At 45.8% G+C, this 13,709-nt stretch overlaps 1 protein-coding gene across 6 annotated transcripts in view; it reads left to right on the forward strand.

Moving 5' to 3' along the window:
- The window catches only part of RUNX2 (RUNX family transcription factor 2), a 219,704-nt gene that overhangs the window by 80,553 nt on the left and 125,442 nt on the right, over nt 1-13,709 (forward strand). For 5 of the 6 annotated variants that reach the window (XM_078369317.1, XM_078369320.1, XM_078369318.1 and 2 more), the window contains one exon: nt 12,016-12,374. In XM_078369317.1, the coding sequence (XP_078225443.1) occupies nt 12,016-12,374 (359 nt within the window). Of the gene's footprint in view, nt 1-11,507; nt 12,375-13,709 lie in introns of those variants that run through there. The other variant, XM_078369321.1, reaches the window with a different exon arrangement.

A 13,709-nucleotide genomic window follows, 5' to 3' on the forward strand; every position in this document is an offset into this window, starting at 1 on the left:
CTCCACTCCAATGTAAACCTCCTGAAAGTTTTTCTTTCAATGGCTCCAAATTGCACATTCTCCAGCTGAGAAGTTCAGAAAATTGAGCAACTCATATTAAAATGATCAAGGCCACAAAGGTTTTTCACATAATAGAACAATTTTAAAGGTGAAGTAAATGAATTCAAACTCACCTATTTTTCTTTTCATTTTGTCTAATAAAAATGACTGATGAATTGTTCGGACTTTAACATGTTTAGCTGTATGTCTCCCCACCTTTTATTCAGTTACAAGTGCAAAGCAACTTGCCAACAATTCTTTTTTCAATTTTGTAATTTTAACACTGACAGTGAGAAACATTCTATAGAAAGTTTGACTTTGAACTGGAACGTTTTGCCAGATCTCTGCCTAGAGGAAGTTTTTATGGTTGATTTTGTAAATGCTAGCAAAACAAAATAGAAAATGAAAAAGCTTTCAACTTTCAAGGTTAATATAAGATGAGTTACGCTTTTTATGCATCATTCTTCTGGTAATTCTCTTTTTATTTTCACAGTTTAAATTTTATCAGAGAAGCCTTTGGAAAACAGGCATTTATTTTTGTATGAACCAGTACCATCAGCATCAGAGAAGCCATAATTAAATTATGAATATATATTATAGTAAGTTGTAATACCTCAACAACCAGTTTTCACATTTATAGTTATGGGCACACAGTAATAATTCCCTTCAGTAAGGATAAACACCAGTGAAGCAAGTTAAAAACAGAATAAATAAAAAAAACAATGTAACATAAAACTGCTAAATGCAACCCACATTTCCAGCAATCCTGGAGAATAGTAAGCATGGCCGGGCACAGTGGCTCAAGCCTTTAATCCCAGCACTCTGGGAGGCCGAGGCAGGTGGATCACGAGGTCAAGAGATCGAGACCATCCTGGTCAATGAGGTGAAAGACCATCTCTACTAAAAATACAAAAATTAGCTGGACTTGGTGGTGCGTGCCTGTAGTCCCAGCTACTTGGGAGGCTGAGGCAGGAGAATTGCTTGAACCCAGAAGGTGGAGGTTGTGGTGAGCCGAGATCATGCCATTGCACTCCAGTCTGGGTAACAACAGCAAAACTCCGTCTCAAAAAAAAAAAAAAAAAATCTGGAACATCTCATTCGGTGTGATTTACTGTAGAATATCTTACTCAAAAATAATAAAAACAATGTCATTCAATAGCATTTTATATTTATTGATTGTCTATGTACATATAAATCTGGTCTAAATGTTGAGGTAAAAATCCGAATTAAAACTTGCTGAGGCTGGGCACGATGGCTCAGGCCTGTAATCCCAACACTTTGGGAGGCCAAAGCCAGAGAATTGCTTGAGGCCGGGAATTTGAGACCAGCCTGGGCAATATGCTGAAACCCAGTTTCTACAAAAAAATACAAAAAAAAATTAGCTGGGCATGGTGGCGCTTGCCTGTAGTTCCAGCTACTAGGGAGGCTGAGGTAGGAGGGTTACCTGAGACTGAGAGGTTGAGGCTACAGTGAGTTATGATCAGGCCAGTACAGTCCAGCCTGGTGACAGAGAGAGACCCTGTCTCAAAAGATAAAAAGCAAAAAACAAAACCACAAAGACTTGCTAAGATTCTTCTGTACATATGAGAACTAAAGTAAAGGTTTTGATTTTGAGGCGTGTGAAAAATCCCTACTTCAAAAAGTCAAAGAATCAGCATGTCATGGTTAAGACTCAAACCTAGTCATCAAAAACTATAAAAAGAAGTTTCACTTAGGAAACAGAAATAAATATATTTTCCAGACAAAGATGTGAATTCAGAGAAAATGAACTGAATTAACACAGGAAAGAATACTGGACAAATAAGCTTTTTTTTAAAAAAAAGTGTTTTCCTACTTTTTTTCCTATGCTGGTACAAGTTTACTTTCATAGTGGTGCTGGTGGGAACTGCCCCTTTTATTATTATTTTAATTAATTAATTTATTTTTCTGAGACAGAGTGTCACTCCATCATCCAGGCTGTAGTGCAGTGGTGCGATCTCAGATCACTGCAACCTCCGCCTCTGAGGTTCAAGCGATTCTCCTGCCTCATCCTCCCCAAGTAGCTGGGACTATAGGCGTGTGACACCACGCCTGGCTACTTTTTGTATTTTTTAAAGTAGAGTTGGGGTTTCACCATGTTGGCCAGGCTGGTCTCAAACTCTTGACCTCAGGTGATCCTCCTGCCTCGGCCTCCCAAAGTGCTGGGATTACAGGTGTGAGCCACCAGGCCCAGTGGGAGCTGCCTCTTTTAAACTCTTGTAATGATCTGATAATGGAATCTATTTTATTTACTAATGGAGAATCTAATTAATTTAACATCAAAGGCATATTTATGGGAATGAAAGATAATAAGCCCCAAGTGTAATGTGTTTGCAATGTATTTAAATAAAATCAAAGACAGTTCTAAAACAGAAACAACAAAACAGGCACATCTACCCCTTTAAAATTACATAGTAATAGGCAGATAATCCATATTTTTGTTATTAAAGAGTGATAACCAGGTAAGCACAGGACACACACAAATAATCACCTTTACATAGTGAAGGTCAAAATTCTGTTTCATCTGCTATAGATACTTCGATTAGGTACAGAAGGTTAAAAGATACATTTTGTTTGTTTGTTTTTTTGAGACAGTCTCGCTTTGTTGCCCAGGCTGGAGTGCAGTGCTGTGATCTTTGCTCACTGCTATCTCCTCCTCCCAGGTTCAAGCGATTCTCCTGCCTCAGCCTCCCAAATAGCTGGGACCACCGGTGCGCACCACCACAGCTGTCTAATTTTTGTATTTTTTAGTAGAGGTGGGGTTTCAACATATTGGCCAGGCTGGTCTAGAACTCCCGACCTTGTGATTCACCTGCCTCAGCCTCCCAAAGTGTTGGGATTAGAGGCATGAGCCAACATGGCTGACCTAAAAGATACATTCTTTTGTGGAAGAATATGCAATGATTGCAATTTGTACTTATATTTAGTAACATATTAAAAAAATAAAGATGCTGATCATGAAGCAGGGAGGTCTGAAATCACTCTGTAAGTTCTCAATACCCACAGATGGAGGGCTGGGCCGGGATGGGATGAAATGATGGAGGCCCTAGCTAGCCTTAGGGGCAAAACTTAAGAGGGTCCCAAAAAAACCCCTACTATTCAAGATATGTTTTTAATATAATATTCTGAAAAATGAAATTTAATATTAAGAAATACATGATAAAATATGAAAGTATTAAATAATGAGGGGATCTGCCCCCATACCTGCATGACTCTTCTGCTTCACCTTAATGAGGACTCAAGAGGAGTTAAGAGTCATGCCCAGGGAAACTTCCGTTGAACTCTCCTGTTTAGGTCAAGGAAGGCAGTGGGCTGTAATAGTGAGGAAAAGACTAAGATTGTGGCTTCTAGAAGCAACACGAATATTCTCCCACTTGTAAATGTGCGCAAAGGTGGGAATCATGGTACCAGGGCCTTCTTTGGCCTGGCTACAAGCAGCCAAGCCAACTTCACTTCCCCTCTATATTACAATATTCCCTTCTAGACAGGATGGTACCTTTAATGTTCCAACACATGTTTTTTTCCACTTTGATTTAGCTCAGTATTTTCTATAACTACTTCAAAGACCTTTACTTTCCTTTAGAAGCAACAATTAAATAAGTTTGTAATTGCTGTATTTTAGGTCCTTCTAGTGGAGATTCAAAATGCATGTAGCATATTAAAATCTGGTACAAAATTGGCCATATGCAGTCTGTTTATTTTGTTTAATACAGTGCTTTCCCAGTTTTATTTTATCATGGGGTCATAGCACTACCCAGTCTCTGACTTCAGCTATAGTAAGGCATCAGTCATCTAGTCCTGCTCCCTTTCTTTCCTTGGCGGTAGCATTTTACTTTTCTGATTCTGTAAGGTATCTCTCCACCTTCCCTGATCCTGGCATTTTTTTTTAATCAGATCTAGTGATAAGGCAGCTCTGGAACTTTTGCACAGGAATTTTGCTTATGTGTATTTTAATTGCAGTATGGACATGGGATTTCATGGAAGATGTCAGGAGGACTCTGGGAAGAAACATTGACCAATTCTAACCTGTGCTTTAAAATATCCGTATCTGTACTCTCTGTCTACATCTTCTTCTCTTTACAATATATATCCTCTAATTGTAGGCTTATAATTAGGTAGAGATAAATCATTTAATAGATGTGCTGTGATGTTGGAAATGCTTATCTTATAATGACCCCGGTGGAGAGATCCAAAATGGAAATCATATGAATAAGTACATCTTGTGGATGAGAAAATGGAAACCTTAGCATATCAGTTTGAGTCCAATGAGGGCAGAGAAATCATACAGTAATTTGAATAAGAAAAGTTTAGTATAAAGAATTGTTGACTATAACAGAGAATTTGAGTAACAAGGAATTGGCTAGCAAGAAGTAATGATAGTGCTAAAGAATACAGGAATAATAGCATCCACTACCCTCAGGGCTGAAATACAGCAAGCAAGAGTCCTCCCCTCTTCTCACCCAGGGCTGAGATCCAGACCCTGCATAGCCTTGGCTCACTGGTGGCAGAGAAGTTATGCTAGTAGAGCATGCTGTAGATCTGCCCTCTAGGGTGCTGGGGAAAGCTGTTCACATGGGGGTGTCTCAACAGAGCCACACTGCTACAAACAGCCCAGAAGGGAGGATGCTGGGGGAAGCTGCTGGTTACTGAGTGCTTCAGAAACCTGGCACTGGAAAAGCCAGCTCTACTGCAGCAGATGGGCCTTGGAGAAGGTGTGGGTATGTAAGCACTTCAGGAGCCAGAAGTTGGGAAATCTGTATGTCCTGCATTGCTGAAACCTGCTGTTTGAGCACAAGGGAACCAGGAAGCAAAACCCTTTCCTCCTGCAATATCTTTCTAATGCCCCCACTGACAAAACATGAATGCCAACTGATAAAGGGAATTATTTAATGGGTCCAGATTCATTTTCACAGAGCAAGTAAACAAGGTGAATTTGGAATTGCGAGACAATAAATTGATAATTGACACACCTAGGGAAGAAAAATGATCTAGAAGAAAGATTGTGACTAATAGGAATGTGGATGAGAAAAAGATCCTGCCAATAACAAAGATAATTCAGAAGAGTAATCTAAAGTCCAAAAAGATGAATCATTGCTTTTAGAAATTGATTATGACTAGATGGGAAGAAGAAATTGTTTTCTCTGAGAAAAATCTAATTTAGAAAAGCACAGGGAAAAACACTGAAGGAAGAGTTTCTGAGTATGAAATCCAGAGTAGCACACCACTTAGAATGGTGACTTATAACTGGCATCCCCTAGGATTGCAGCTAATAAAACCAAGTTGAACTCTTACTGTTCTATTTTTTCCTGCTTTGCTAGTTTGTAATTCAAATTTCTCACAGTGTGCAAATGTTGAATTTTTTTGGTACTTTACTAGATGAACCAACAGTATTATGATTTACATTTTTCACTTTGCTGGCAGGGTGTAGGGAGGGGACAAATGATTCAGGTCACTGCCCTAATGCCTAAAGTGAAACTTTGGAACCTTGGGCAGTGAGATTAGAATTGGATAGCACCTTCCTCGGTGCCTTAAAGGCAGTATGTGAGCAACTGGGTAAAGAATGGTTGAATTACTACAGGAAATCTTTAATTTTAGGGTGTTCTTAGAAGTTTCATCACAGACCTCTGTAAACTTTTATATATAACATTCCACTGCTGCTCAAAGATCACTGCTACTGCCATAGCACAATTGCCAACACCAAAATACCAGAGGGCTGATTTGAGAAAATTAATTTTTTTCTGACTCCTGGGTAATGAATTGGACCCTTTTAGAAATTACATTTGTCTCTTCAGGTAATTAGGGTGTCGTTTACTAAGTTGATATTTTAGTCAAAAGAAATATATGCCTCTTCGGTCAGTGCCATGCCTGAAGAATAATTAGACAGATGCTCCATGAATGTGGTTCTGAAAGGTCATATGGTAAGTGTCAGACTTTTTATGACAACACTGTACTCTCTTGTAAGTGCCTGAATATGGCCCATGGGAATACTAACTAAAACAACAAAGAAAGGTTTATGATGCTAAGTCTTCCACTACAAACATTTCATCTCTTGTTACAGCCATGCAAATTATTATAGGTCCATTGACAATGGGGAAAATTTACTGAGCTTAAAACAAATCAGACAGTATTTAATGGTATAAAAAGTAAAATGGAAAAAATATGTCATAAAGCTTTGGGCTCACTTAAGTTACTAAGCTAACAGCCTTAAAAGTGTATGTAGGGCTTACGAATATATTGTATACCAGAAAATTCTTGGTAAGCTCGTTGAGTTTCTTGCGTAATCATGTGCAACACGGTTGGAATAAACCTACTAAAGCCTTACCTATCTTTATGTTAGGCTACATGAGAGTTTCTTCACTCTTCTTCATCTATGCAGTTCCCACTATGTTTTAAGGACAATGGAATATGCTTACATACGGAGATGTGTAAGAAAATTATTCTTAAGGAGCCTGTGAAAATGTACTCACTCCTCATTCTTTTCTTTCTGTTTTGGCTCCTCCAAAATTATTAGGTGAAATATATTAATCTAATTAATAATTTATGCAGAAAAGAGTAAGTTAAATGTTACATTTTTCACTTTTAGAGAGCTAATCTGAACCTCATGTACTCCGATTCCAGTATCTTTTTAAAATATCTACTCTTTTCTGCTGTCTCACTCTCCAGGGTCTCTCGTCTCTTTCACTTTAGGTCAAGGGTTGGCAAACTTTTCTGTAAAAAGTCAGCAGATATTTTAGGCCTCGTGACTCATATAGTCTTTGTCACAACTATCCAATTCTGCTTTAGGTGAGGCAGCTATAGATAATACATGAATGAGTGACCATAGGTATGTTCCAATAAAACTGTTTGCAGACACTGACATTTGTATTGCATATCATTTTCGTGTATTACAAATATAATTTTAAATTTTCAACTATTTAAAAATGTAAAAACATCTTTGAGAACTGTACAAAAAATTGTACATAATGATCTAGTGGCAATGCCGCCTCTTCAAGGGCTGAGTAACCTTCACTCAATCACTGTCCAAACACAAATTCTGTAAAGATCGTTCTGTTTATGAAGTTTTCCCATATGATACATTCAAACCTTTAGGGATCATCAATATGCTCATAATTTTCCATTGGTTGCCTCACTTTATTAGCTGGTCTATTGAAAAAAAAATTTTTTTTTTTTTTTGAGACGGAGTTTTGCTCTTGTTACCCAGGCTGGAGTGCAATGGCGTGATCACTCACTGCAACCTCCGCCTCCTGGGTTCAGGCAATTCTCCTGCCTCAGCCTCCTGAGTAGCTGGGATTACAGGTACGTGCCACCATGTCCAGCTAATTTTTTGTATTTTCAGTAGAGACAGGGTTTCCCCATGTTGACCAGGATGGTCTCGATCTCTTGACCTCGTGATCCACCCACCTCGGCCTCCCAAAGTGCTGGGATTACAGGCGTGAGCCACCGTGCCTGGCCTGAAAAATATTTTAAGATAAAAGGGACTTTTCTACTTTTCATCATAAAAAGTATAAATAAAATATATAAAATAATGTATGGGGTTTAGAACAGGAAACCAGAATAAAAGGAGTATGGGTTCTTTTCCCAGTCAGTTCTTTAGTTGGATAAATAACCTGACTGCTTCACATCCCATTTTCTTTGTCTGGAAAGTCAGAATTGTCAGGTGTTACCAAACAGTTATATTAAATGTTAAAGGACATGGTAGGGGGTGGTGGGTGGGATTATGCTTGGATCTTCCAGAGTTGCCACGTTTTCAGAAAAAAATGTATACTTTTTAGTGTCATCACATACAATTGAAAAGATGAATATTTCTGAAGAGAAATCAGGTGGGCGATTAGTTCTGAACATTTTGATGTAGAAAATCTAAACCCAAGGGTGACATCAAGCAAACTACAGCACAAAATACACATATGCAAAACCTCATGGTTTTCCTGTGTGCCTACTATTAACAGGAGAGGTTTGGCTTAGGGGTCTGTAAAAATGTTTTCTTCCTTTAAGTATAATGCTCAGAGCCAAGACATCATCAATTCCAGGCTCAGTCAGTTCCAGTTGAAAGTGTGAATGTTCAGCAAAAGGATGTTTTTGAAAGGAGACTGAAAATCCACTGTGCCAGATACCTGAAACGTTGTTAGGGTATTCAGTGGAAAATTTCATTTCCACGTTATAAATAACTGTAGGATATTTTAAGAGATCCAAGACTAGTAACTTCCAAGCGCTGCTTATATTAGTTCCACTGAAATGTGAAATGGAGGAAGGATACTGAGAAAGGCTATAAAGCTGAGTTACTGGATATGATTAATTAAAATAAATAATCTCACTATTGATTAAATTGCCCTTAAAATCTCCAGCCACTGAGGCCTGCATAGTTTGCTATCCACCAAATAAAACAAAGGACGAAACAGCGATGGAGAAAAAGGAGGAAAAGTCCCCAAGGTGACTTCTTAAATTCTAGAATTTTTTATTTGGAAATCCCTCTGGTGGTCTATATTTGAAATATTAATTGTTTCTTACTGTCTCCAAAGTTCCAGGAGTTCTCCGTTCTATGGACTACCTGGGAGGAGGAGAATCCCAGAGAAGGTGGCATATCATATTATCCACCATGGCAGTTACGGAATTTTATCTCAGTTTTACCACAGAAATAATCAATTCTCATAACTGCTTCCTTCCTTTGCAGCCCCACAGATTTAAAAACAAAAAGGGAATCGGAGATCTCTGTTAGTGGCACAACATGCCCAAAGTAAAACTAGCCCCCTAAAAAGCAAAAAAAAAAAAAGGCAGGAAAAAAAAGCCATGAGTGTATGAGTGTGTATTTATGTGTGTCTGCGTGTGGACGTGCAAGAGTATGTGTCTGAGTGCCTGTGAGTGGATGTGTAAGGTAGGGGACAGCAATAAATGCAGTCTCTCTCTCTCTCTCTATCTCTCTCTATCTCTCTCTCTCCCCCTCCCTCTCTCTCTCTCGGGGAAAGCCTGGCTTCCCTTCGGCCGCCTGTCGGACTCTAGAGACCTGTGCACGCAGGGAACGCCGCAGTGCCCGAGGTTAGAGCTCTCCCCTGTGACCGAAAAGATAATTAAAAATCTCACGTACAGGAGCCACCTCAGCTCCTGGCTGCGCTTCCAGTTGGTGGGGTCTGGCTAAATAGGTTCTTGCACCCCGGCGGTGCTCGGGCTACGAGGCCAGTAGGCCGGGCGCGAAGAGTAGGTTGGGGACCAGGTGCCATAGCGGGTGGTGCAGAATCGCTTCTCGGAGTCACCGAGGGTGGCAGTGACAGGCGGCCGTGGGGGCGGGAGGGGCACGGCGCCGGTCTCGTGTCTGTGGAGGGATTTGGGGAAGAGGCAGGAACGTGGAGAGAAACGTGGGAAAGGGAAAGACCAACGAGGGAGGCGTGGAACAGAGCGTGGAAGAAGGACAGGTAAAAATAAAGCCCCAAATGGGAAGAACAGAGTAGTATCCCCTGAACTCTATTCTTACCCCCGCGAGAGCGCACACCTGGCTGCCCTGCACCCCCACCTCTGTTCCCGCGGTCCGATTGCCCCTCAGTCCCCCGCGAATCTCCTCAGCGGGGCGATCATGGTCACTGAGTCACGCATCCATAGCCCTCCAAGCTCATCTTGTACTCGAAAGGGCTCCAGAGTCCGCGACTGGTACCCCATCTTACGTGTCCCTCACGCTTTCAGAGCCCTTCCAGGCCTCTTGTAGGGCGCAGACCCAGGCTTGGGCTCAGCGAGTGGGAGCAAAGCTTTAAAACAGTCAGGGAGGGTCGTGGCAGGTCGCTATGAGGGTCAGGGAGGCGTTTGCACTGAGCAATAAAAACACCAAGCAATGGGTATGTGAATTGCTTTCAATAAGATGGGAGGGGGTGAGAGATGCCCCAACCATCTTTCTTCTTTAATACTTCGAGGGAGAGGCATTCTAATTCTTAATTTATTTTATAAAATCACTTGTTGCTGTGTCAGCTACTCCACCAGGAATCTTTGAAACTTTGGCAACTGATGATTCTTTTCGCAAACACGTTTTCAAGCTTTGGAAGGCTTTAAAGAGTTCGATAAAAGCAAGAAACGTAGCAGTATACAACTCTTAGGGTAAAACGACCCTGTGCGCCCTTCTTGGGGTGTAATAGCCTCAAGCGGATTTCCCGGCTTCTGCGGGCGCAGCACATTGTTTTATTTGTTTTGAAGGTTCAGAGTTTGAGGCTGGTCGTAGACACCCACGTGCTCTGACTCTCATCAGCGTAATGATCGCCTTAGCCAGAGTCGTGTCTATATAAACCACAAAAACCTAATCATTAGAAATCCCAGCCTCCAAAAACCACATTTTAGGTAAAAAGTGCCGCTTTTTTCCCCGCGCTCCTTCATCCTCTCGACCACAACTTTTTGGGGGATCCAAAGTCGCTTTTTAAACCCACACTAGGAAATAAATACATAAATAAACAGCCACGGAAACATTTTGAATTTTTTAGTTTGTATTTTTAATTTTTTCCCGGGAGCAGTGGGGAAGACAGACACGAAACTTAGTCTTAGATGTAAAATAGACTTAATAAAAGATGTAAATTCATAGAAAACGGCTGCTGCTTTCCCCCAGCGAGGACTTTTCAATTTATTTTAATCACCAAACTGACAATTTTCAGTCCTTAAAAAAACAAAAAACAAACAAAAAAACCCAGCTCATTCTTGTTCTCTAGGAATAACAAGATTGAATATATAAGAAAAAAGAAATGTCCAGCTATGTGCTTGAGTTCCTAAAAACTATTTTGACTAGTTCTCCCCCCACCGCCCTCATTTTTTGTGTCACTTAAAACAAAAAACACCCAAACCCTGCAAAATCTTTTTCCCCTGGGAGCCGCTCCGACAGAGGTGGGGGTTGGGGGTGGGAGGGTGAAGAGTGCTGAGAAGTCAGCACAGACGCTCAAGAATTTTCCTTCCTCCTCTCCTGAAGTTACAACGAAAAATAGTTACAGTCAGATCAGCCGGGAGCTCTCTGGTGTCTCGGCTTCAGTCTCTTCCGACCAAGAGGGGGTTCCTTGTCCTAGGGGTAGGGAGAGCAAGAAGACGCAACCAGGCGAGATTGCCCCTAGACTGGGGCCGCCTCTCGGCTTCTGAAGCTGCACAAGGCGCTGGGGGCTCCTTCTCGCGGCCGGCTGGCGGCGGCAGCGGCTGCGATTCGCAGGCTCGAGATCCGTTGCCCCGAGATTCGCTGCCCACGACTTACCTCTTGGCACCTTGAAGCGCAAGGGATAGGGGAGCTTTGCAAATTGCAGGAGGGAGTGGATGCAAGGAGGTGGCGGTGAGAGGGCGAGAAGAAAAGAAGGGAAAGGAAGGAGCCCAGCCGGGGAGCCGGGCTGGCAGCCGCCGCGGGAGGAATCTGAGCGTGCAGCCGGCGCGGGGGGAGCGGCGGCCGCAGCGGAGGAGGCGGCGGCGCGGGAGGGCGGAGGCGCGGCCGCCTGCAGCTGGGTAGCAGCGCACTGCGCGGCGCGGCGCGGCGGTGGCGGGCAGCGCGCGGCAATGCTGGCCCGGGGGCTGGACTGCTGAACCCAACACCGCTTCACCACCGGACTCGAACTGGGAGGGGGCGCCAGCGCACCCAGGACGCGGTGCCCCAAGGGACCCCACTCCAAGCTGCAAACTCAAGTCCCCCGCCTCCCCGGGCCAAACACACCCCCGCGCCCGTTCGCAGCTGCCACCCCGGGTGTTCCATAGGCTCCTGCAAAGATCTGCGCCTCCCGGGTCTCCCTAACCCGCCAGCCCGACTGCGCCGCATCGCCAGACTTTGTTGGCCGATCAGACTCCGCCCGGCAGCCGGCCTCATCAAACTTGATTTCTCATCTCTTCAGCCCCATCACCTCCATCCTCTTTTCCCCCGTCTCGCCTCCACCCCCCCAATTTCCTCCTTGCCCCTCATTTCCACCCTCCTCCCCCTCCCCCGGCCACTTCGCTAACTTGTGGCTGTTGTGATGCGTATTCCCGTAGATCCGAGCACCAGCCGGCGCTTCAGCCCCCCCTCCAGCAGCCTGCAGCCCGGCAAAATGAGCGACGTGAGCCCGGTGGTGGCTGCGCAACAGCAGCAGCAACAGCAGCAGCAGCAACAGCAGCAGCAGCAGCAACAGCAGCAGCAGCAGGAGGCGGCGGCGGCAGCGGCGGCGGCTGCGGCGGCTGCGGCAGCAGCAGCTGCAGTGCCCCGGTTGCGGCCGCCGCACGACAACCGCACCATGGTGGAGATCATCGCCGACCACCCGGCCGAGCTCGTTCGCACCGACAGCCCCAACTTCCTGTGCTCGGTGCTGCCCTCGCACTGGCGCTGCAACAAGACCCTGCCCGTGGCTTTCAAGGTAAGAGGCTACACCGCCCCCCGCCCCCGGCCAGGAGCCGCGGAACCTGCCCGCCGGTGTCTTCCTGCCCACGGGGCTGTGCCCCGGACGTCCTCCAAGACCGCCTGCCTTGGCGACTCTGACCCCAGAAATCCCCGGCTGGGCCTCTCCCTCCGGATGCCTTGGCGGGCTTGGGCCGCAGTCCCTCGGCGCAAATCCCTCCCTCGCCCACCTGTGCCCACGGCCACCCCGAGTTCAGCCCCGGTCCCCCAGATCCGCTCATTACCCCTCATGCCTCATGCCCGGCCTCCGTTCTCACCCACTCCTGGGCGCCGTCTCCCTTTCCCCCAGGATCCCCAAGGTGCCCACTCTCTCACTGTGAGCGGACTTGCTCCACCCCGCCCCTTTCCCGGGGAAGAGGATCCCCGACACTGTCCCCCGGGGCTCCCGCGTCCTCCTCCCCGGACATCCCAGCCTGGCCGCATTGCGGGCTGCCCACGCCGCCTCTCTTTGGGGCTCTGCGCGCTCCCATCCGCTTCCCTTCCAGCCAAATGCCCCTCCGCAGGTCTCGGTGACCGCTTCCCCGACCCGCAGAGCTTAGCGGTCCTGGCCCCTCCCGGGATTCGCGGGGTGCCGGCGCCCCGCAGCAGTGCTCGGGGCTGGGCGTGGGGTGCTGACTGAGGCGCGCCGGCTGCACTATCTGTGCCCGGGAGGGTCCGGGACAAGCCGAAGGTCTCCAGAGGAGGGGGTGTCAGGACGGCGGCGCTTGCTCTGTTCGCTGACCTACGCCAGATCCCGTTACCGGGAGGAAGGCGGGGCCGCCGGAACGTCCGCGCGCCCCGTAGCGGGGGAGTTCAGGGGGCCTGGGGTTGAACCCTCGAGTGCTGGGAGGCTCCGGCCAGGGGAGGAGGCGGGAGCTCGGGCCGCTTCTTCCAGCCGGGACCAAGCTCTGCGCCTCGCCCCGCTAGGGAGGGATGAGGGAAACCTGTGGAACAACTTCGGTTCTCCCAGCTTGAAAAAGGAGGTGAAATTTTGTATTTTTGCTTTATTATTCTTTTTAAAGGACTTAAATTTAAAAGGTCCCTCCTGCTTCTGAAAGGTGGCGAGAGGCTCCTGCCGGTGGCCTGTGCAGTGGTGGTGAGCTCGGAAGCTTGAAAGAGGCCGCTGCGCGTCCCGCAGACTCTCGTGCCTGCCGGGCCCGTTAGTTTGCTGGCGGGTGGCAGCCGCGGGAGTCGCAGTCAGGTGCTTTACAGGTTGAGGATTTAGGATCTGGAGCCTCTCACAGTAGCCCGATGGGTCTCCATAACTCGATCCGGATTTCCCAGGGCAACCCTCTCCAACTGGGAGACGCCGAAC

The sequence above is a fragment of the Callithrix jacchus genome, chromosome 4 (genome assembly GCF_049354715.1).
Source record: "Callithrix jacchus isolate 240 chromosome 4, calJac240_pri, whole genome shotgun sequence".
Taxonomy (NCBI): Eukaryota; Metazoa; Chordata; class Mammalia; order Primates; family Cebidae; genus Callithrix; species Callithrix jacchus.